The sequence below is a fragment of the Bos taurus genome, chromosome 3 (genome assembly GCF_002263795.3).
Source record: "Bos taurus isolate L1 Dominette 01449 registration number 42190680 breed Hereford chromosome 3, ARS-UCD2.0, whole genome shotgun sequence".
NCBI lineage: Eukaryota > Metazoa > Chordata > Mammalia > Artiodactyla > Bovidae > Bos > Bos taurus.
The window spans coordinates 7,106,577-7,129,683 of NC_037330.1; the positions used below are offsets into that span (position 1 = coordinate 7,106,577).

The 23,107-nt window shown below is 52.9% G+C and overlaps 3 protein-coding genes across 6 annotated transcripts in view; 1 reads left to right on the forward strand and 2 right to left on the reverse strand.

The window, feature by feature from the left end:
- Window positions 1-1,275: 1,275 nt before the first annotated feature.
- On the reverse strand, window positions 1,276-19,302 carry C3H1orf226 (chromosome 3 C1orf226 homolog). Of its 4 annotated transcripts, none has more exons than XM_010802787.4 (3): window positions 9,804-19,302; window positions 5,545-5,854; window positions 1,276-4,735 (listed from the first exon to the last, which is right to left on the reverse strand). In XM_010802787.4, exons 1-3 carry the CDS (start codon window positions 9,805-9,807, stop codon window positions 4,240-4,242), a joined length of 810 nt encoding a protein of 269 aa, XP_010801089.1. In that variant the 5' UTR covers window positions 9,808-19,302; the 3' UTR covers window positions 1,276-4,239. The 4 variants fall into 4 exon arrangements, with proteins under 4 accessions (XP_010801089.1, XP_005203612.1, XP_005203613.1 ...); XM_005203555.4 differs by lacking the exon at window positions 9,804-19,302 and adding an exon at window positions 8,880-9,797; XM_005203556.5 differs by lacking the exon at window positions 9,804-19,302 and adding an exon at window positions 6,144-8,873.
- On the forward strand, window positions 10,633-13,400 carry SPATA46 (spermatogenesis associated 46). Its single transcript, NM_001046460.2, has 3 exons — window positions 10,633-10,807; window positions 11,995-12,108; window positions 12,758-13,400. The coding sequence occupies exons 1-3, from the start codon at window positions 10,705-10,707 to the stop codon at window positions 13,282-13,284; spliced, it is 744 nt and encodes a 247-aa protein (NP_001039925.1). The 5' UTR covers window positions 10,633-10,704; the 3' UTR covers window positions 13,285-13,400.
- Window positions 19,303-19,793: 491 nt separating the features above from the next.
- NOS1AP (nitric oxide synthase 1 adaptor protein) overlaps window positions 19,794-23,107 on the reverse strand; it is a 341,485-nt gene continuing 338,171 nt past the window's right edge. The window contains exons 9-10 of the mRNA NM_001146219.1: window positions 21,652-21,817; window positions 19,794-20,234 (exon numbers count right to left, since the gene is read on the reverse strand). Coding sequence (NP_001139691.1) covers window positions 19,819-20,234; window positions 21,652-21,817 — 582 coding nt within the window. The 3' untranslated portion in view covers window positions 19,794-19,818. The remainder of the gene's footprint in view (window positions 20,235-21,651; window positions 21,818-23,107) is intronic.

The window sequence follows — 23,107 nt, forward strand, 5'->3', positions numbered from 1 at the left end:
CTTGGGCATTTTACCCCAGCTTCTAGACCAAAGGTTCAGACCACAGCATTAAAGAAAATGACATATTCACATCCCTTTTCACACTTAAAAATTTCCTCAAAAAGTTTTTATTTTTACATTATGATTTTTCATATTTGATCTTAGCCCCAAATAATTGCTTTGCATAATAGTGGGAAAGAAAAGGCATGTAAAAGGCACATTTCACACCTGAGTGACTGCCAAAGTCAATCCTGAAGCTACTCAATGGGAGCAGTCACCCAAACTGGAGCTTAGACTTGAAGGAAAAAGTTGCTCCTGTTAAGTATTTAAAATGCTTTTTCCCATGTATGGAATATGTTGGATTGGTTTTTGCGTTATTCGTACCTTCCCAGAACAATACGCTGAGCCCCTCTGCAGAGCAAGCAAGCAGAGTGAAGGTCCATTGTCTTCTTCCTCTGAGGAAGGAAGTGCAGGAGTGGAATTCAGAGCAGAAAAGACTGGAGACAGCCTCAGGCCTGAGATGCTTTTTAATTGTAGCCAGGGAGGGGTCTCAGGCCTCATCACGGGGTGGGGGTGGGGGGGTGGGAATGACAGGGCTAGGCAGAAAGGGCCCATCCCTCCCCCTTTAGTTACGGATATGGCTTCTTTTCCTTCCTCTTCCTATCTTTTCTCCACTTTGTCCCTTTTAAGGAGGTTAAAAATCTGGTCGGTTCTCAGCTGGGAGTCCTCTGGGTCATTCAGTCTGGGGACAGCCAGGGGGTACCCAGGGGGCTTCAGGCCAGCACTGCTCTAAGCCATGCTCTCTCAGTAAAGAGCATCTGGGCTACTGTAGTCTGGGGTAAGTGCCCACATCAGCAGCTTTGGGTGTTTTACTGACATTACTAATGACTTGGAATCTGATAGCAGCTCTGATCTCTCTCTGAAGAAGGTCTGTGTGCACACCCAGCTCCATTCCCACCTCAGTAGGAGAGGGTTATGGACCCCAGGTAGATGATCCTGTGGCCACTCTCATTTCCTGCTTCTTTCTGAGGGGGAGGGTGGCACCTCTGCACACGATGTGGTTCCCCGAAGTAGTCATAGTTCACTTTGGAGGAGGGAGACTTCCACGGTGCCCAGCCAGTTAGGGGACTAAACGAGGGCACATCCCCAGAGACCATTTCCGCCCAAGGTCTCAGGCTAGAGATCTGTCATGGCTCCCTCTCCCAGGCTCACAAAGCAAAAGGCCGGCGAACAAGTCAGCCTTCAGAAAAACCAACCACCCACCATTGGTTAGGAGAAAAAAACCAAACCAGCAAACCCAAACCAAACCATTTTATTGTATACTTTCTACCAGAAAATTACTAAAAATATAAATATAAAATCTCTAGAAAATACTCGGAATAGCTCTGTAATATTCTTCTTCCCCTAAACTGGGGCCAACCTCTTGGTTCTTTAAAAGCTGATTGATTACAAGAAGGTCTTCATCACTCACATTCGTTAACACATTACATTTCTCTCTGTGCCAGGGGAGTATGAATATGCCACCTTTTTGCCAGGTTCTGGAAGCTCACCTTCCATCTGTCAGGGTAAAGCTATTGCTGAATATGGGGATACAGGAGAGTGGGACCAGAATGTGGAAAAAACTCCATGGCCCCACTTCCTTCTGAGGACATAGAAGACATTTCTCCTTGGTGCCCTGTCCTTGAGCAGACTGGGCCACCCCAGGGTGAAGCCTCCAGAGAAGCTGGAGTCACCCTGAGGGGTGTGTGTGTGTGTCAGGGGTGACAGCACATTGCAGTTACAGGAAGGTCAGGTGTTGAGATGGACACAGGAAGCCAAGTGTGGTTTTACATAGACAGCTGGTCTGTGCCAGGGCCCTCGGCAGGATAGACATTGCTGTTCCTGTCGGCCTTTGGGAACCCCTTGTCCCCTAGTACTAGGCACTCTCTGCAGCATTTAGGACTCGATTTTAGCCTCAGAGAGCTCCCTCACCCCCTGCTGCAGAAGAATGGCTGAGGTGGCGACCAGAGAGAGGCCACCTGGACACTGACACAGGGTCCCAGAGCCCCTTCCTCATGCAGCACTGGACACGAGCCTGAGGAACTCTGGGGTCACCCTGTCCATGGTCCTGGGACAGCCTGACAGGATGCCTGTGCTGACTCCCGGGCCTCAGTGGCGTCTGGGTGGGGAGCAGACAGCACGGTGTTTGAACCAGCCCTGGCCTGCCACCACTGTACCTATGGCTACAGTACCACCCGGCCAGAGGCACGCTGGTCCCTGGGAGAGCAGCAGACCAGAGTGTAGATACTCAGTAAGTTTCTCATCAGAAGCAAACTGAACTTCTGGCATGGAAGTGCAAATCAAAGGGGGCTAGCTCCCAGCATGTGGGTTTAGCTCTGTTCCCCACCCCCAGCTGTGTGTTTTGTGCAGAACCCCAAGCCAGTATGGGAAAACCCACAGGCCCCCAAAATGCTAGTCCTAAGAACTTCTGAGCATTGAGGGCAGATATCGCATCCTTGTGATGTTCCTGGAATAAGGCAGGATCGACTCAATTCAGTAACAGCCTTGCTCACTTCACAATGGCCTGCCAGGTGCCTGGGATGCTGGGACCCTTCTGAGGAAGAGGAGACAAAGCACTGCTGTGAAAAGACAAGGCCGTGGCAGAGCTGAGGCCTGGCCGTGTGGCTGCAGACGCGAGCACACGGGGCAGGATCAGCCTGCACGCTGGTGATCCCCCGAGGCTCCTGGGTCCACGGAGGTGGTGAGGGGGAGCAGGAAGTGGGTGATGAGAGGAAGTGGGCAGTGAGCTCTGGGGCACCCAGAAGGGGAAGCCAAGCGATGACTAGAAACGGAGGCAGCACGAATTGCAGGAAGAGGAATGAAGACCCTGCTCTGGCCGGACGAGCCCCCTCAGCCTTCTCCCAGGGACCAGCCACCCTGCTTAAGAAAAGGCGCGTTCTCTTCTTGCTGCAAAGGCCCCCAAGGCTGGGATCAACCCCTGACAGGGTCTCCTGGCCACAGGAAAGCAGCAGGACAGGACTCCTGGTGGGAGACAGGAACACAGAGGTGGGTTAACACAGGAGGGTGGAACCAGCGCAGCTGGGGGAACTGCCAGTCCATCACAGAGACCCCAGAGCAGGTGCACAGAGAGCGCCTTCAGGCCAAGAGCAGAGTGCCCCCTCCTCAAGGGCAGCCTGCCCAGCCTCTCACCATACTCCAACCTCTCACACCCTCCACCTTGGTCCTCACACTCTTCACCTTCATCCTCGCACTTAGCATGCTTAGAGCCTGGAACTACATCTCGGTAGGCTGTGAGGCCCCATAGATGCCCTGAGTCCTAATGACTACTCTTCCCATGGCCTTCTCCACTACTGCTCTGTGTTCTCTCGGGACCAGCTCCATGGATGCCAGGTTCCCGGGCCCTCCCCCCGAATGACGTCAGAACTTGCTCTGCTGCTTCTGCAAGGGTCTGCCTAGCCCTGTCTTCATGCACAGCGTTGGAAGCCTGGGTCCCTCCTTCTGGGCAGGGAGCACGAGCGTAGCTGGGCACCATCATTCCCAAAGCCTCTGGACACTCCCACACTGGGCAGGTGCCCTCGGCGGCTGGCTCCATGCCCTGCCCCAGGGAGGGCTCACCATGCTCCCCGTCTAGAGGAGAAGCCCCTGTGAGCGCTGGGCGACAAGGCTGCCCAGGGTCTCAGGCATAAGCATCTCCCTCAGCCTGCATGCACGTGGGCAGAGGCAAGGGGACAGCCTGAGGCCTGCAGTGTCTTGTGACCAGGAAAAGCTGCGGCTGCGCTGTGCTCTGGTGTGGCTTTCTGGGTCTGGGCCCGTCACCAAGCCAAACCCAGCATCCCCCATCCAATCTGACTGCCCCTGAGGCAGGAGGCCTCTGGGCACCCAGGGAGGAGAAGGAAGGAACCAGGAGGGCGAGGAAAAGAGAAGAGCAGGCGGCATTTGGAAGACAGGCAAAGAGAACAGCCTTCATCCTGTGCTGCTGGCCCTGCACGCCCATGGGAAGCCAGGGCACCATGGGAGCAGAGGTGCCCCAACATCCAAGGGCTGCAGCCAGCATGCAGAGAAGCTGGGATGGCACCCAAGGGAGTACTTTTCCATTCCATGGACAGACTCTTGGACTATACAACCACTTGGACCTGTGGCCCTGCAATCACCAGGAGAATCACTCTGCCATGCCTTGTGCAAGGGGGACAGACAGCAGGAGAGAGGGCAGAGCCAGGGTGCACGGTGGAGGAGAGGGCAGAGGGAGGGCGCTCAGCAGCTCTACTCAAAGGACAGCAGGTCTGGGTGAGGGCCCTCATTGTCAACACTGGAGGTCCGCGCCCGTGGAGGTGGGCTGCCGTCCTCCGGAGACTCGGCCAGGCTGATGGGGCTCAGGCTGAGTTTGAGGCCATTTCTCTCCATGAGGCCAGGGGAGGAGGCCCTTCGGCACTCAGTCACCTTGAGCTTGGGGTCGTCCTGGCCGTCTTTGTGGATGAGATCAGGTACCGACACGGAAACCTCTCCATTGGGCAGAGCGTCATCCCTGTCCACCACCTCTGTGGTGGCCTCTGGCTGGGAAGCATCAGCTGGGCTGGGTTGGGCGGAAGACGAGACCTGGGGCTGCCCAGATGACAGCTCTGTCCCATACTCCAGACTGCTTAGGACAGGCTGTGACGAAATCAGCATGTCCTGGGTGGTCTTCAGGGCCCGAGGGGTTCGCTTCCTGGTGGCAGGAGGTGGAGGATCCAGCCGAGGGAATGCTTCTTGCAGGGCTGACCTGTAAAGTTGATGTCAGTGCTCTGAGGCTGGCGAGACACCAGTCCCTGCTGTGTTCTCGCATCTCTAACTCCAACTGCATTTTCCACTCACCCACCCAGGGGGGCGCTTTACACTCTGGACTCTCATCCTTGGTTTAGCATGAGTCTCAGCAGTGTGAGTGCAAATGGCTTTGGGGCTGTCACATGCTCACTCGGTCTTCAGAGCAGCACAGAGTTAACACTGGGCCCACTGGTGAACTGCATCTCATCAGAACCTATGCAATAGCTCTCAAAAGTTGCATCACCACCCTCCAAGTGCACTTGCCTAAAACAAGGCCCCAAATGGGAGGCTTCCCCCGCACCTGCCCAAACATGGGCTTCTCCACTACTGACTGTCAGGGCAGGGCTCCTCACACGGGGCTGGGTGTTGGAATCCCCCTGGGAAGCGTGCTTTCCACAATACCTGGGTTTGAATCCAACTCTGCTGATCACTAACTTTGTACCCTTAAGCTCCTCACGTTACCACTCTGAACCTACACTGTCTGCAAAATGGAAATGATACCGTCTACCTCGGAGGACTGTGGCAGGGTCAGTAACAGAGCGCAGCTGAAGCACAGCACAGCGCCGGGACGTGATGCGCATGCCGGGAACTTCCGCTGTGGCGGCGGACGGTGAAGCCGGCTTCCCCAAACGTCACCCTTCAGCTATTCTCATGTGACCACCTCAAGTCCCTTCCCCAGGGTCATTCTCCTCTCGAGACACTACAGTTTCTCTGCAAGCCCCTTCCTGGTCCACAGACCCGCAGGGAGGTGATAGGTGGTGCACTCACCTTCCGTCATCCCCGTCAGCCCCGCCGGCCAGTTGGGCCCCTGCGGTCTTGTTGACCTCTGTTGTGCCCACGCTGCCCAGGCTCGAGGGCTCCTTTCTCCGCAGGAAGTCGTTCACTTTGGCCCCCACCGCTTTGCCCAGGCTCTTGAGGTGCTGACTGCTGCCCACCCAGAGTCCGGGCCCCCCGGGCTCCACAGACCCCTGAGCAGCAGCGCTGGGGGCCGTTGGCCTGGACAAGTGGGGGAAGGAGCGGCTCGACTGGAGCTTGGGAGTGAGGGCTGTGTTCAGGTTCTCAAACATGCTGTGGTCGACTACAAACAAAGAGGAAAGAGAGAGCCGGTGAGGGGAGGGGAGCGGGTACTTCTTTCCCTATCACTGCCGGTCTTCTCCTTACACCACACCCACAACTTTGTAACCTCGCGAGTCAAGAGCGCCAGCAGATACCCTTGAACCTTGCAATCCGGTTGTCTTGATGGGCTGTGGGACCAGAAATTCTAGTTCTGCCTCACCCAGGTTAATCAGTGATGAACGCTAGCCACAAAAAAAAAGCCAACTTATCCCTTTAAGCCTGCCTCCTTGACTCCCAGCCTAACTGCTTACCTTGGGGTCACCAGGCCTTCTAAAGTAAAGGAAACCAGGATGAAGCGATGAGATGTACAGTTTTATGCTGCGGTGAGCGCATGGCACTGACTCGGGTACTGGGGTAGAAGCCGGTGGAGGAAGGGCGAGAGGCCTGCGGTTGGAGGCTCTCTGCTAAAGAGGTACACGCGTAGCATGCTTTCTCCACGGAAAATGCTCACTTCTCCAGGTGTGGAATCTGGGAGAACGGACCAGCTGTTTGAGGAGGGATGGTGTGAACCAAACGGATGAGTGCTTGGTGCCAAGGAAGTACGAGGAAGCTGACAAACACCAGCTCACTTAATCCTCAGGACAACCTAGTGAGGTGGGGTGTGGTTAAGACTTTTACTATGGAGGAGGAAAACGGGGCTCAGAGCAGTGAACTGCTGGGCCTCAGGTCACAGGCCAGTTACGGGTGCTGTGGGAACTACAAACCAGGGTTTCTCACCCGAAGCTCAGAGCTCGTCCCACTCCCTTCCCTGCCTTGCCTGCTGTCTAAATATGCCTTGTGGACACTCCTCTTAGGGATCCCTCTTCAGCTGGAAGGATTAATTAACTCAAAGGGCTGAGAGGAGACCCACTGAGTTGTTGGTACCTGCAAGGCAGTGGCCATGTCTCATTCATCTTTGTGTCCTTGACAGCTAGCACACAGTAGGTACTCAAAATAAATACCCTGAACTGCCAAACCCATTTGCAGATAGAGAACTGTGGAGACCAAGACCGCAGCAGCTCTGCGATGTGTAACTGGAATGGCTGGAGCTCAGGGTTCTCAGGAGTTCAAGGTTCATGCCCCATACACCCTGGCATGGGGCAGCGTCTCCCCACCCGGAAATTCAGCTCAGGTCTCAGTGCAGCCAGACCCATGCTAGCACCTTGCAAGCAGGCTGGAGGTTCCTGTCCTTCCCAACCGTTCCAGGTACTTTTGTCAACCTGTGGGGAGGAGAGGTTGCCTTTGGTCACAGGCTCCTCTTCTAAGTGTCTATTCTTGCTGAGCCTTCCTAAGAGGAACTGAGATTAGGGTGTGTATTTCCTTCTGTTGAAAAAAGTGAAAGTGTTAGCTGTTCTGCTGTGTCCAACTCTTTGTGACCCCATGGACTGTAGCCCACAGGCTCCTCTGTCCAGGGAATTCTCCAGGTAGGAATGCAGGAGTATTCCTTCTCCAGGGGATCTTCCCAACTCAGGGACTGAACCCAGGTCTCCTGCATTGCAGGTGGATTCTTTCTAATCTGAGCCAGCCTGGAAGCCACTTTATTGAACTTGCGCATAAAGCACTTCTCTGCCCTGCCCTGCTGAGTCCTGGGTCACAGGGAGCATTTCTCTCTATTGTGGTTTCAAGCAGAGATCTCTCTTCTGAGCCAACTACCTCAATAAGCCAGATGGTGAGGGTCTTTAGAGGTAGGAGGCAGCTGTGGGAAGAGTGGAATCTCCCCCTTTGGTGAGCCCCAGTCTTCACCTCTGTAACTGACCCTAACCCACATGCAGGAAAAGCACCTCTGCAGGAGACATGCCAGGAACTTGGGTAGAGCACCGCTGGGACACCAGGCACAGAGCCAGCTGGTTCAGGCTGGCTGACTTCCGGGTGTAGACCCACCACACCAGCAGGAGATCCTGGCCCATCGTACAACAGGGGTATCAACTCGAGTCTTCTCCTGAGAGTGTAAATCTTGCCATGTCATCCACTTTTGCGTGATTTACCTATCATGTCCCATATTCTTCAAAGTCTTCTTTGATCATGAACTCCTGGAAACTAACGCGTTTAATGATTTCCCCCCAAATCAGAAAGTATTTGGGCCACCATGAAACTAGAGCGAGTGTTCAAGAGAGGTAGGCTGGGGAAGAAGGCCAATCCCCACCACTTCTGGGCTCACATAGTTCTGTGGCTGTTTTCTTATTGGTTTAATGTGAATTTTCAGAGCAGACACATTCATTTTTAAAAGTGTAAGTACCAAAAGCACCTGGCAAAGTAACTTGTAAATTGCAAGCCCCTTTTATTATAATTATTGAGGAAGCAGTCTAATAAACATAACTTTTTGACTAAGCATCATTTTAGATTTCCTGTACTACTTGCTTCTCTACCCGTCAGAATGTATTTGCTGAATTCTTAAGTAATTTAAATATAGCCCATCATGTACTCTCTTCACAATTCTCTGCAGTCTTCTGGTAAATACATCTTGTCTTTATAATAAAATAAGCTCCTTGCTGGGCTGTAGCATCTTGAGGGATATTTCTGGTCTACAATGCTCAGCATAGGGCCTTGCACAATAGCAGGCATTTAGCAAATAGTTTAATTGAATTGACTTTTGACATGAATGCTTAAAACTGACTGCATTAGGAGCTAACATCGTAGAGAAACTGTTCTCCAAGCCCTTTTCCATTTAGAAAAGTCATTCAAAACCCCCTCCTGTGGGAGTGGTCCACAGGGGCTCTTGAGGTCAGACTGGGAGGAACTCCAGCCTCCGACACAGGACTCTCCCTGGGGCTTCCTTCATCTCCCCATCTGAGGGGTGTGCAGCAAGCCCCTTTCCTGCTGAAAGCATTAAAACTCACACACTGTCAGGACCAGAAGCGTGGTGGTTCAGAAAGTAACAGTGATGGTGGAAAGGAAGGTAAGTGGACCCCAACCAGGTGACCCTCCCCAGAGCACCCCCAGCATGCACACAGCCAAGCAGAGTGGAACATCTGGGGCCAAAGTCATCCGTAAGAAAGATGGTATCTTACCTGTCCGAGAAAGGGGCTCGGAAAGCAGGTGGGAAACAAACGAGAGAGAGACACGTTTTATGTAGTGACCGACCACGTGGGGAGTGTCATCTCCTGTCTGGGCCACCAGCAACAACACACCAAGAGGACATAGCATGCAAGACAGGGGCCCTGTTATGAGGCACGCAGGACGACCGGGTGCTTGTTAATAACCAGATCAAAACAGAGTCAGATTTTAAAAACTCTCCCAACAGGCTCTGATGTAGCCTCTTGTATTTCCCCCCATATTCTGAGCCCCCTTTGCATTAAGTATATCTGGAGTTCCTAGCTGGCGGCAGGAGGAATGGAATAGGCCAGGGCAGGATGAAGCTCTAAGTCTCCTGGGTCCTGCATCACTCCTTCGTTGTCTCATTTCCACATGTAAATCACTAGATTTAAGACCAGGAAGATGGTCATCCACTCCAACCACGCCAATTAACAGAACGGGAAAAGCAGGTGGCAGAGAGGAATGCCTCATACCCACAGGGAGCTGAATGGTAGACCCAAATTTAGAACTCACACAGGCTGACTCCCTGAGCCCTGATCTTTCTGCACGCCAGGGCAGCCAACTGAAATTGCCAATACCTTAAAGTTGCCAAGGTACATAGTATCAGTTTGCATCCTAACACGTTCTAACATTCCAGACCAGGCTGTGGAGGCAGCGCGTGAGGAGAGTACGTTCCCCACACTGCCCCCGGCAAACGTTTGAGTGCTGTGAACACACAGGGACAGGAGGCCAACTCCAGGCTCTCACACGCAGACGCTCACTCACACTTGGTCCACACACAGCAGGGGGAGTGCACTGCTGCTTACAGAGTGGACCAGATCTTTCCCACACTGCACAAACATCTCCACCTTTACATCTAAAGCCCTGTATGCATCGAGAAGGGGGCACCTTCAACTCACCCATCAACCCTCTAGCAGGCTACCCAGGCTGTTAGATGACAGAAGTGAAGCGAAGAAAAGAGGCAACCTTGCCACTCTGAGTTCATAGCCTCGTGGGAAATGGCTTATAATGAGCAAATGGTGTTGAGTAAGCCACCCATTTATGTTTTAGTCATTTGCTAAAAATAGCACCAACCATTTAAAACAGTATCTGGTCCCTATTCTTGGGGAGAACATATTGAGTATTTAGGCACAAAGGGACATTATGTTTGTAACTTACCTTTAAATACCTCAGGAAAAAAAAAAGTATACATGCATAGACAGGGAGGGAGGGAATTGATAAAGCAAATGGAATAAAATGTTAACAATAGGAAAATCTAGATACAGGGTACATGGACATTCTCTGCACTAATTTTAGTTTTGCAGCTTTTTCTAAGTTTGAAATTATGTCCAAAGAAAAATATAAAAGTATACACCATATCCCAAACCAGAAGCTAAATTAAAACAACAAAAATATCTGGTGGCAGACATTAGGCAGATGAAAAAGAAACCAAGGCCGTCATTCAGAGAGGACAGAGAGCCCCAGAGCTGGGGGTACTGGCAGCAACAACATGGAAAAGGGACACTAAAGAGCAGACAGGGGGACAGACAGCATCACTCCAGGTCTCGCCCACACGCCTCCATCTCTCTGGATATTCCCAAGTAAGACAGGCCACTGAGGAATGCCAAGTCAAAAAATCTTTAAAATTTTTATCTTGCTTGCACCAGACCCCATCCATCTTTGAGGGCACCTTCCTGGTGAGTGGAATCGTGTGGTCTTCTTGTGATGTCACCTGCGCTCGGAATGTTTATCGTCCAGACAACCCAACCAGCCTCCTGGGAGCAGCTGTACGTGACCTCCGTACCCTTTGGTAGCCAGAACATGGAGAACTTCTCACTCCTCAGCATTTCTGGAACTCGAATCTCTTCCTCTGCCCTGAGCACGCTTCCTGATATTATGTCCTCACGTGCCACCAGCTTGCCAGGTAAACTCTGGTGCCCCTGGGCCCCCCAAAATGTGGCTCTTTGAAGCTTGTAATTGAGTACTCTACCAGATCATGTTATAGGACCTCGATTTAGTGAGAAAGTTAAATTACATACAGGGAGAAAATAATTTTTCAAAATGCTGTGGGTGGGAGGCATTTTAATTGGAGAAAGCAGGTAAGTAGTTCCTGCTGTTTATTCATTTTCTGCAAGTGAAGAATGGGGGAAACATTTGTTGTTACACTTTTCACCCTCTGTATCTACATGGACACTCGCGGGGACAGCCTGTCTATGTAAGTTGAAGAAGAGGCTGATGAGTTCATGCAATAAAGCTGAATGTTCTGACTTGCTGTTCAAAGCATGGTCCATGGACCTGTAACGTCAGCATCTCCTGAGAGCTTGTCAGAAATGAAAAACCTCAGGCCCTACCCAAGACCCGCTGAGTCAGAATCTGCACTTTTAACGATATCTCAGGTGGTTCCTACGCACATTGAAGTTTAAGTGCTGCTCCGTGGAGGAATAGCTCTCCTAAACACCCACTGCCTATACACAGGCATTTGTATCTATTTCCCAAACTGAGCACAGCTACTACTCTGAGATTTGAGGCAAGTCAGCTTTTTAAGCCAAGTATTAGCAGCCATCAGACAGCTACGGTTCATCTGAACACTCTCTGGCTATTGCAGAAACCAGCTTTTCATCCTCAAAGGGATCTTGTAACAAAGCAACAGGGCCCATGACTCCCTCCCTTGGGCCCTGGAGGGACCCAAAAGGTGCAACGTGGAGTGAAGAGACAGAAGCGCATGTGCGCGCGCTCACACACACACTCACTCACACTCACACACACACACACACACACACACACACACACTCACACACACACACACACACACACGGTGAGCTGCAGGAGGGTCAAGAGAGGGCTGGGCCGGGCAGAAAGCTGTTATCTGGCCCGCGTCTTACATTGTCCTTTGGAGAGGCTCTTTCCCGGGTCTCAGTGAAACCACACCCTACTTGGAATTCCCCAGGAGGTCATCCAGAATAGCTCTGCCTATCTAGGTGCAAGAAAGGTCACTGTTTTGCTTCAGCTTTGCAGTGCCTTGAAAGTACCAAGGTTGAACCTCTAGGTACGTCTTGGGGGAAGGGCTCCCAACACTGCTCAGCTCACCAGAATGTTTCTCCTGTAACCCAGACATCGCAAAGCCTGTGTTACCTACTGAGGTGCCCAGCCCAGTCCAGGCCCTGCCGCCCCAGTGCCCAGGTGGCGTTCTCCGGCACGGGGTGCACAACATAGTGATCTCGCCAGGTGAGACCTGCTCTGGTGGGGCGGGCACGGGGGAGAAGTTGGGGCATGCGGCTGCTCCCCGAGGGTATGGGGGAGCTGTGCGTGGGATCGCCGCCCGCTGCCTTGCTCCCTGCAGTCTTCCGTCTGGTGCTTCCTTTAGCAGAGACCTGCAGCCCTGTGGGGGCCTCTTGCTTCTCCTCTCCTGTCTCTCACGCTGATGCACAGCAGCAGTTTCTGCCTGACCAGGCTGTTGAAGGCAGACAGACAATAAGGCTGGAAAAATGGCCACAACCATTGTGGAAGGAAGAGGGAGTGCAGAGGTCTGGCAGTCTGCTCCTTAGAGGAGGCAGAGGAGAGGTGTCCTCAGGGCGGGACACACCTGACAAATACCAGGGCTTAGTGAGTGATTCCACCAGAGTCACTACCCAGAAGTCAAACTGCCATTTGTACCAGCAGAAAAGCAAATAGCGGGAAAGAATGCCTCTGCCTGCTCTCCCCACCCCACCCTCTGCCTGCTCCCAGAACCCACTCAAGGTGGGGCAGAGGTGACCTGAGGGCGTGCCTGACCCCCTGTCTGCTTATCCTTCTGCCTCTCTGTACAGTCTCTGGCCACCCCAGGCCTCATTGCTCCCTGCCTGGCCTGAGGCTCAGACCCAGCTTTCATTTGCAGATTGCATCTTGGGGGACGCCCCAAATGGAGAGCAGCTGAGGTGGAACTGCACCATCTACCGGCCCTGGTTCTCCCCTTACAGCTACTTTCTATGCAAGGACAAAGAGAGCCACCTTGAGACCTACAGCTTCTCGGAGGTGCAGCGGGACGAGGGTCAGAGGGACAGCTGCCTCCCAGAGGACACAGCCGACAGCGTCTGCTCATCCTCTCCCTCCCCAGAGAACACCTGCCCCCGAGAGGCCACCAAGAAATCCAGGCCCGGCCCAGACACCACAGACTCCATCACATTCCAGGACATCCTGATGGCTTCCAAGTGGCACCCAGCCCAGCAGAATGGCTACAAGTGTGCATCTTGCTGCCGCCTGTATCCGACGCTGCACTCCCTCAAGAGCCATATCAAGAGGGGCTTCAAGGAGGGATTCAGCTGCAAGGTGTACTACCACAAGCTCAAAACGCTCTGGTACAAGGAGCAGAAGGCCCGGCCGGGAGACAGGCTCTCCTTGGGCAGCGGCCAGGCCTTCAGGTAGGCCTGCTGGACAGCAGCGGCTCCCTTGTTAGTGGATGACGCCAGGTAAATAGGGGACGATACCTATTTATGTCTCTGTGGAGATGTCAATAAACCAAAGTCAGTGACGGCCTTTTATTAAGTGCCAGGTCACCCTGTACCCCATCCTTCCCAGCCTCTGGCCTCCATCCCATTTCCCTTCTGCTGCTGGTTGCCTAGCAACACCAGGTCCATCTCCCTGCCTCTCTGTTTTGAAAGAATACCCAAAGTATGGGAATATCTTCCGAGATAGTGGTTTTTCAAAGTGAGGTGTGCAGACCAGAAGTGTCAGTATCCCCTGGGAATTTGCTAGAAGTTAAATTCTCAGACCTACTGAATCAGAACACTGCGGGTGGGCCCCTCGGTCTGTGCTGTAATTGCCCTCTAGGCGATTCTGATGCAGCTCAAGTGTGAGAGCCACCGCTCTAGGACCCTGACCTTCCTGCTGCTCCCGCTGTGATCGGTCCTGGCTCCGCGCCATGGGGAACCTTGCGCGGAGGCAGAAGGGTTGAAGGCCCTCTCCTGTCAGCCTGGGGAAGGCTGCATCGGCAGAATCTGCGTGCAGTGTGAAAGCTTCTTAGGTGTTAGATCTTCTGAGGGATGGAATGGGAAGGCCATGCCTCACGCATCAGCCAGAAGAGAGGCAAATAAGGCTGGGGTCCGTTCCTACCACATATACCACGATGCTTCTCTTGGAAGGGACATCTCTGGCTGAAGTAGATCATTTTTGACCCATGGGACATCTTGACATAGCTCTGTTGAATCATGGCAGAAAGGCCAGGTTAAATATGTGAAAACACTGCTTCTAGCACCAAGGAATGTCCCAGCAGATAGCCCTGACCCTTATTCCATTTTTGAGCAAACCTCACAGCCCGCTCTGACACAGAAAAATGGATGAGCATTGAGTGGGCAGCAAGGACACCTGTTTTGCCCATTATGTGGTGGAAGGAAAACAGAGCTTAATACTCGACGGTCGTATTTTGAGGCTTTATTTACCTCTCACTTCATCTCCCTGGTGACTCAGTGGGCTCCTTCACTGCAGGGGCGTGGGGGCACATTTCCTTTTGGGGACCCTGGCACCCACTGGTTGGCCAATGTGGGGAGGATTGACCCTTCCCGTGGTCATATGGCAAGTGTTTCTGAAGCCCCACATTATGGTTTAGCAAAGCTGCTTCTGCTTAGCACTGTCCTGTTCAAATACCATGTGCGGTTCCTTTGTGAGGGAGAGAGAGGCTGGACCCAAGGCCCGTCGCGTCCCAGTCCTTTGCTGCGAGGCCAGTCCCATCCCCACCCCCAGCGCCCTGCTCCTCACCCCACTCCCTCGCCTCCCTTCACCCCCCACCACCTCCAGCTGGACCAGGAGCCAGGACATGCAGGTCCCACTCTCCCCTCACGGGGCATGGTGGTCTGCAGGCAGCCTTGACATGACTCTACTTCCAGGGCCTGGTACTCTGAGGGAGCAGAGGAGACTCCAGTGACTCTTTAGTTCTCACTCTGACGTCCCACTTCCCTAAATGGAAAAGTTACCTAAGCCCTCGGGAGCTTCCCCTTACAGACATTACTGTGCACACGTGGCCCCGTGACGGGGCTTCTGAAGGAGCACAGGGAGAGGGGGACAGGGAGTGGACCTGGGGAGGCTGCCCACGGTCTCAGCATAGTGTGGGGAGGACCAGGAGAGGACTCATTCCCCCTCAGCCCAGCCCCCGCTTGCTCCTCCAGGACACCCACGCCACGGGCATGGCCAGGAACGTGTGTGCAGGTGCTCTCAGACGTGCCCGTCTCTGCAACTCCACGCACTGTAGCCCACCAAACTCTTCTGCCCATGGGATTTCCCAGGCAAGAACATTGGAGCGGCTGGCCACTTCCTTCTGCAGAGGACCTTCCTGACCCAGGGATGAAGCTGCGCCTCCTGCCACTGGCAGTCATTGGCAGGCGATGCTTTACAACTGAGCCACCCGGGCACAGGGCACAGTGTTAAAAAAGAGACGGAAAGCCATCCAAAGGCTGGGGACTGAGCCCGAGGACCACAGCACACGCTGAGTGTGCCCTGGCAGGGGTGCAAATTCAGCATTTTCTCCCTAAGGACAAGGTACTTTCCACCTTTCACGTTTAACATAGTGTCATTATGACCCCAGTAGCATTCTCGATATACAGAGTACTGAGTAGGTTCAGTGCAGCAGAAATGCATGCAGCACACACCTGCGCTGACCAGGCACCCCTGAGCAGCAACACTGACTGATTCTAAAATGCAGTCTCATTTACTCTTCGTTGAGGCTTTAGTGGGGTACTGTATTCCCATTTTACAGGTGAGAAAATAAAGGTTCAGTTCCGTTCACTCAGCCAGAGAAAGGCAGAGGGTACGTAAACCTGGTTGACTGACCCTCCAATTCTCCTTCAGGCCTGGCTTACCAAAGTCAAGTTTAACGAAACCTCTGCCTTCCAAAGAGCTATATGTTCCGGTCACTGTAGCTTGATTGTCACGATGCTGAGAAACTGCAGCTCCATGTTTCTCTAACATCCGTCTTTGCCAGCCTTCTGCCTCCCCTCTTATTTCTGCTCCCTGCAGGAAAGCCCACATCTCAGTGAGACAGGACCCCTCCGCTGAGCTGTGTCTCAGGGACACCGTAATCCTTCTAGGCAGGTGTGGGAACGTCCCTGCTTTGTCTCCAGTATGGACATTTCTGGATTGCTCCCATCTAGCATTCTACCAACTACATATTTCAGACATTTATAGTCAGGGAATCAGTGAAATTTTATAATCTTGATGATCTTGTTGCTGTTACTGCTGCTGCTAAGTCACTTCAGTCATGTCCGACTCTGTGCAACCCCAGAGACGGCAGCCCACCAGGCTCCTCCGTCCATGGGATTTACCAGGCAAGAGTACTGGAGTGGGTTACCATTGCCTTCTCCCTTGATGATCTTAACTCTATCTGAAAAGATCTATGATGTACTTTTTAAAGCACTCAAAACTTGCTGCTGCCAAAATATTTCAATGATGTCTGGAGCATGAAAAGGTCTGGGGTATGGGAGAGTCTGAACAAAAGAAACAGGTATAGACAAGGCATTACTGACATTTCGGGCTGGATAATTCTTTGTCGTGGGGGCTGTTCTGCACACTGTAGAAAATTTAGCAACTTCCCTGGCTTCCAATCACTATGTGTCAACAGAATCCTTCCGAGTTGTGACAACCAAAAAGACACCGTCAAACATCCCCTGGGGGAGCACTGTCGCCCCTGGATAAGAACTGTTGGTATAGCCTGATCCTGCAAGGCTGGTCTGGACAATCTGCCTCTGAAGGTACCACCTTCCTTCCTTCCTTGTTGGAAGCATGAGTTCTTTTTCTCAACACCACACCCCTGGGAGTCGTGCGTCACGGAGCTGATGCCACCAGGCTTGGGGAGTGGGGTGGGGTGGGGTGGGGAGAAGGAGCAGGTAGAATAGAAGAAGCAAGAAAAGACAATGGAAAAGCTTTTAGAAATAAGAAAGGTTTATTTAGCAAAAGCCACTAGACTAGTGACAACATCCAGGCAGTAAGTGCACTTACATGAACAGAATCTTTTCCCAGAGAGTTGATCCAACAGAGTTAATGCCACACAGTTTTAGGAAGTAGAAGGCTCAGGGAGAGGGCGAGGAATTGGGTGAGGGGTGAGGGGTAGGAGAAAGCAGTCAGGCAAAGAGAAAATAAAAAGGAATACAACCCCTAAATGAGAGCAGTTGAGAGAAGTGAGGCTATGAAGAGGCTTTATAGACAGCATTGGTATCAGCAGGGATATAAGGAATATAATTTTCAGTTCCAATATAAGTCCATCCTGTGCAGAGCAATTCTTCCCTGGCTCCACACCTGTGAGAGCCTAGGGTGCCCAAGAGTCTGCTGGCACCCGGGAGAGGCTGGGGCAGGTACTGCAAGGGAGGCGCCCCTGGTGTCCACTCGTCCTCCACACAGGGCAGAGTGGAAGGATGAAAGAGAGGAGGGCAGGAGCTGAGTTAGCAGAGCAAGAAGCAAGGGGGAGAGGACAGGGTGACATCACTTGGAGGTTGGGGTCCGCAACGCTCCCTTTCCTGCCCAGTGGCTGGTGACCTTTGAAGGCCCCTAGATCTGTCCTCTGTCTCCTCCATCTCCACACACCCAGCGCACGCTGGCTGGGTCACACTAAAGATGACACCAACACACACACCAGTGCTCCAGGGAGGGCATGAACCGGGGAAAGGATGGGGCCAACGTGGGTAGAAACCACTGTGGAGCCTCCTGAAGGGAAGGGTCTTGAATGGGTTCCAAGTCAGTAGTACAGAGAACTAGTCTCTCCAATTCTTGAGTCTCTCTACTATCTCCTTTCTTCTTTCCCTTTGCAATCTTTTCAAGACCCTTTTAGACACTATCTTCCCCACCCACTCTTCTCCCCAAACAAGCCCTCTCCTAGCACATTCCACACACCCAGTCCACTGGCCTCTGGCTTTGTCCTCAGCCCCTGCTTATGGGCAGTGGGCCTGGAGAAGCCAGACCTTCCCCTCCCCTGAACACCCCAACTTCTAATGAGCAAAGAGGTCCCACACTCAAGGAAGCCTGGGTTAGGATTTTGTAAGCTAGAGAGGCTCAGCCAAACTGGACTCCTGACCTCTCTCCTTTGATTTCATAGTTCTTCCTTCCCTTCTGTCTCTGGATCTACTTCCAATGATCAACTAGAAAGTGTAACAAAACAGAGCCACCCCCTCTCCAACTAAATGCACATCAGGAAAAGAACACAAGTGTACTGTTGATTCAAACACTCTGGAGATTCCCATTCTTCTCTCTGGTCACTTCTCACAAGCCTACACACACATATACACCTTCCCTCACATGTGCATGTCAAAGCAAGCACACGTGTACACACATGCACACACACACATGCACCCATCTCATTTCACTGACACCTTCATGCACCAAGGAAGGCTAACATAAAGCTGCATTGATTTCCTTTACTTTGGACTTTCGGGTCTAGCGGAAACCCAACTGTAGCTATAACAGAAGATCTACGCTTTCATTTCTGTATTTCATAAAGCCAAGTTAGGCTTAAAGAACTTAATTTTGAAGCCACCACATCGTTACCAATTGATCCTCAAATACTGGGTTGGCCAGAAAGTTCTTCGAGTTTTCCCATAAGATGCTGTGGAAAAACCTGAACGAACGTTTTAGCCAACCCCATAGTAACACAGTCTGGGTCTGGAATTTGCTGTTCAAGATAAAGATGTTTCCCCAAACTTACACAGCACTAGCATGTCTCAGCTCTCTCTTGGCACCTTTAAACCTGTTGCCAGCCACTGCGGGTCTCACTGGAGGCAAGGACGCGCAAGCGTGCCCTCAGAGCCCCAGTCAGCCCAGAGTAGCAGGCAGCAACCTCCGGGCCCAGATGGTAAAGGAGAGCGGCACGTGGCACTGTTTACTGGCACACTCTAGGCGCGCATCCACAGGGTGGCCGGCCAAGGGCAAAGTGGCTCTGGTCCCTGACTTAAGTGGCAGTGATTCTGAAGAGTGGACTTGAGCAGTCTCAGCTACCAGCCTGTGTTCTTTTTCTTTTCTTGTTGCAGTAAAAACTGCACACTTCCACCCAGTGGAGAGGACAGGTTGAGAGGTAAGGCTGGGGGCTCTGAGGCTTTTATAGAGGCAGAGTGCTATAATAGCTTCAGTAGGCACAGCCCTTGAGGCAGGACACGGGAGACAGAGGGCAGCTTTCCCGCTTCCTTGGGGATGAGCTGGACTTGTAGGCAGGAGGTGGGCGGGGCATCACACTACAGAGTCAGACCTCGGTGATCTGGGGCAGGAGAGAGGCTGTCCTCCCCACTGGCTTCCACGGCAGGGCCTGAACGGTAGTGAAGTCCCATCTCCTTCTGGAGCAACGCTCGATGCCACCCAGAGAAAGCGCTTGGATCCAATTCATCTGAAAGCGTATCCCCTCAATGTGACACATTCCAAACCACACGCACACTGAAAGGACTATCCGGTCCTTTAGCCTGGAGCATTTAACCTCTATAGTCTCTGCAAAGGCTTAAAGAAGTTATTCCTCCCAGGAAGGTCAGGGAAGAGTTAGGCAACTGGTAGCATCCTGGCATCTAAATACAAAGTACCTGAGAAGGTACCGATGGCTTCCCTTCATAGCCGGGACCACAGAAGTAGGGAGAGCAAGGGGACTGTAAGGGCCTTACGTGACAGAGCAGAGCAGCCTGATGATGCGGTAGGTGGGAGCAGGTCCTTCAGCAGCCTGGTGGTCCTTAAGAGGGACCCTCTCCCAAAGCCATGGGCTCTGAAAGTCCCCTCCTCCCCCAGGAGTCACAAGTAGGAGGGAGGAGTTGATTCACTTTTGACAATCCAATTTCTTCCCCACTTGGCCCTCCAAAGCAAAATCCTAATGCTTTTCTTAAACTGTAAACGTTTCCAGGCCCCTGGATATCCTCAGCAGTGCCCATCTGCCCATCAGCTGGCAGCCCTACCCAGGCAGCAGCCAGACTCGGCCCTCCACACCTCGGCCTCCTCGCCCCAGGGCACCTATACGGCGATTTCATCATCCAGGCTGTCGCCCAGCTCCTGCCTCTGCAGGACATTCAGCAGGCGGGGCAGCTCCTCCTGGGACCACGAGTCCCGTTCCTCGCTCTCGTCCGTGTTGGACTCGTACTCTGAGGCGATGCCCGACTCTCGGAACTTGATGAGCTCCAGGCTGCCAAGGAGCGGCTGGCCCTGAGCAGGGGGCGGGGTGTCCTCGGGTGGGAGAAAGCGGAAGCACTCCAGCTTCACCAAGCAGTCGCGCCTACCTAAGGGGCTGCCCGCTGGGTGGGCGAAGTCGGCCAAGCCCGCGCCCAGGGGCGGCGAGTGTAGGTCCTCCGGCTTCGGGGTCGTGGGGTCACAGAGCACAGGCAGGGCTCCAGAGCGGAAGGTGATCTCCAACAAGCTGTCCTGCGAGCCCACTGGAGGAGGAGACAACAGGAAGAGGGGTGGCATGAGCAAGGTGGTTGGTTTGAAAGCCACCCTTGGCCCACCCAGGTCCCTGGCCGACTCGGGGGGAGTGGGGTAAGGGTGGGCTTTTCAATCCTTCCTTCCACTTGACTCAGAATGGACGTGCCAGGCTAGGGGGAGGAGCCGGGGGAGGAGGCAAGGCGGGGCCATGACCGCGATGGGCTGGCAAGACCCGTGGATGCTTTGAAAGGGGAACGTGGTAGGAAAAAGGTACAAACTGAAGAGCTATGTTAAAAGTATGTAGAAACGTTTAGTGCAACCTTGCAAATTGGCATTAATACAACAGGGGCTTGATAAAGAAACATCCAGAAGGGCTTTCAGAGTGGTAAAGTACAGTGGTTCCCTATGCATACCTTTGGGCCACTTTAAAAACAGAGTTCTCAGCTCTGCCTGAGACCTACCAATGCAGAATCTCTGTGGGTTGGATCTGGGAGTATCCTTTTTTTTTTTTTTTTTTTTGAGTATCCATTTTTTAAGAAGCTCCCAGGGTAGTTTGGGTGAACTACCGGTGTGATGCAGAAAGCATTTGTTTTATGATCAGACCCGAGTTTGAATCTTGGCTCCACACTGTGCTAGTCCTGAAACCTTGAGCTAGTTATTTAATCTCTGGGTCTGTTTCTTCATCTGTAAAATGGGCACAAAATCATCTGCCACTGTAGGGATTAAAAGAGATCATGCATATGATCAGTCGATACTGGTCCACAGTCAGTGCGCACTTAGAGCAGCAGACAAGCCACGGACAAGTTCAGCGCGTCACAGAGACACGCTGTCTCCCAGCACATCCCAGTGCAGCCCGGATCAGCTGGGAGTAGAGGCAGGGATCTCAGGCGGGGAGCCAAGCAACCTCTGCCACTAGCCGGCAGAGTGTGCTGGCCACAGGCGCTCCTCTGCTTTACCCACTGAGAGGCAGACTGCTACCAGCCTTTTCTGCGCTACAGAGTTATGCAGGGGGAGTGAACTACTGGACAGATTGACGTCTCCTGCAGAGCTCTCAGAAAGCATGACTCACAATAGATGCTCAGTGTATTTCGATTGGAAAAGCCCTCTGAGAAGGAACCAGGCAGCCTCAGGATGTGAAGAGCCTGGGGGCCCATCAAGGAGAGGCTGGGAGAACATGTGGTTGTGACTCCTGGGGACTTCAAGGTCAAATCTGGGCACTGGGCTAGAAGGCAGCCAAGACCCTCTCTGGCCCTGCCATTTTGTAATTCCATTAAGTGTGTGGATGGAACAAACAGAGCTGCTTATATTCTCTGCTAGGATAACCAGGGCAGGCCAGGGGTCCAAGAATACCACCAAAAGCTTGGGGAAGGTAACTCTCGGTTCCAGAGCCTCCACGGGGAGGTGAGGCCAGGCAGGGCCCTCGCTTACTGGCGTTCTGTCCCGACAGCTTCAGCTCCAACTCCTGCACCTGCTTGACCAGCAGGGAGATGTGCTGGAGCATGTCCTTGTTCTGCAGCAGGAGCTGGTGCACGCGAGCCTGGGCCTCCAGCCGCGCTGCGGCCTCAGCAGCCAGCTGGTCCTTCAGCAAGTGAACCTGCGGAGAGCGGGGAGGCAGAGAAGACAGCGAGGAGACAGGGCGGAGAGAAGAAAGGGATGTGAATGTAAACGTGAGTCACTGGTGGAGGGCCAGGGCCAGACAAGCCTTCCAGCTTCAATTCAAGACGGAGAAGCCCTTTCCCAGGCAAAATGGGCACCTGGGCTGGTAATGCAGAGGAGAAGCTGAAAGAAGCTGGGCCACTGGATCCGCATCCCGAGTGGGGGCCATGATGTGTCATTCACATACCACTTAGAGCCCCACACCGAGAGCAAGAGGTAGGAAAGAGTTGTGTCCCAGCCCCAGCCCCGTCAGAACCGCTCTGACAGCTAACATACTACTGCTGTGTTGAGGCAGGTACCTTTTTCTCACCTTGTCTTTTCAAAAACAAAGCCAAAAAACTGATATGCTGACCCACTAGCGAAGAAAGTGTCACAGCAGACTGCTGTAACAATCTTCCTTCTCCCCTTCCTCACACCCAAACAGCACGAGAAACAGGAAGCCAGGCGCATGCCCTTTCTAAGACAGTGAGGTGACGGTCATGAAGTCTGTTTTTCCACGCCTGTGGTGGGTGTCAGCTTCCTGCCCTGACCTTCCGCTCCCTTTTTATTTCTGGAGGCCTCTGGGAGCATGCCTTGTACCTGGCGGAGGTCAAACAGCTGCTGACTGACTAACCACAGGGCTTTGTCCAGCAGCCCCGGCAGGTGGCTGTCAGCCTGAGGTGACAGCTTCCAGAGCTGTCCTCTCTGGGGAGAGGGGGCCCCTCGCCCTCTCACTGTCCCTGGTAGAGCACCGGCAGTGGCACCCTGAGTGCTCAGGGCCCAGGGGGCCTCTCTGCTCCCTGTGCGCAGTCTGGGTGTGGGGACACAACCCAGGGGGAGGAGACGTGGGGATTCTCTCAGGACTCTGGCTTGACGACACTAAGTCACACAACAATGATAACAATATGTGACTTTTGTGCTGAGAAGTGGATAGAAAGGCCTCTGGGAGGTTTCTGAAGGTCCCTGAATATGGGGAGCTCATGAATTTGGTGGTTAAGACCAAAGCAACCTGTATGAAAGAGGGTTTTCTTGAACCAAAAACACGGTGTGGATAAAGACACAGAGTCAGGAGGACCGGGCTGGGACAGGTAGAGCCAAGAGCAGAGGAGAGAGAAGGAAGGAATTGGAAGAGTCGATTCTCTGACTCAGACAACAAATGCTCTGGGTTTCTGAAGAGCCATCTGCTCCAAAGAGATTCACATTCTGTCAGGGAGTAACAGGTCATATTCACCCCACGGTCTGGCCGAGC

What these genes read in the sequence shown, in the direction of transcription:
- C3H1orf226 (XM_005203555.4), bottom strand. Translation starts at nt 9,015, where the DNA reads ATGCTATGTCCTCTTGGTGTGTTGTTGCTGGTGGCCCAGACAGGAGAT. An exon ending in CGAGCCCCTTTCTCGGACAG is followed by an intron (nt 5,855 to 8,879) that starts GTAAGATACCAT and finishes CTTTGTTTGTAG; the next exon opens with TCGACCACAGCATGTTTGAG. An exon ending in GCTGACGGGGATGACGGAAG is followed by an intron (nt 4,736 to 5,544) that starts GTGAGTGCACCA and finishes TCAACTTTACAG; the next exon opens with GTCAGCCCTGCAAGAAGCAT.
- SPATA46 (NM_001046460.2), top strand. Translation starts at nt 10,705, where the DNA reads ATGGAGAACTTCTCACTCCTCAGCATTTCTGGAACTCGAATCTCTTCC. An exon ending in ACGTGCCACCAGCTTGCCAG is followed by an intron (nt 10,808 to 11,994) that starts GTAAACTCTGGT and finishes CCTGTAACCCAG; the next exon opens with ACATCGCAAAGCCTGTGTTA. An exon ending in CAACATAGTGATCTCGCCAG is followed by an intron (nt 12,109 to 12,757) that starts GTGAGACCTGCT and finishes TTTCATTTGCAG; the next exon opens with ATTGCATCTTGGGGGACGCC.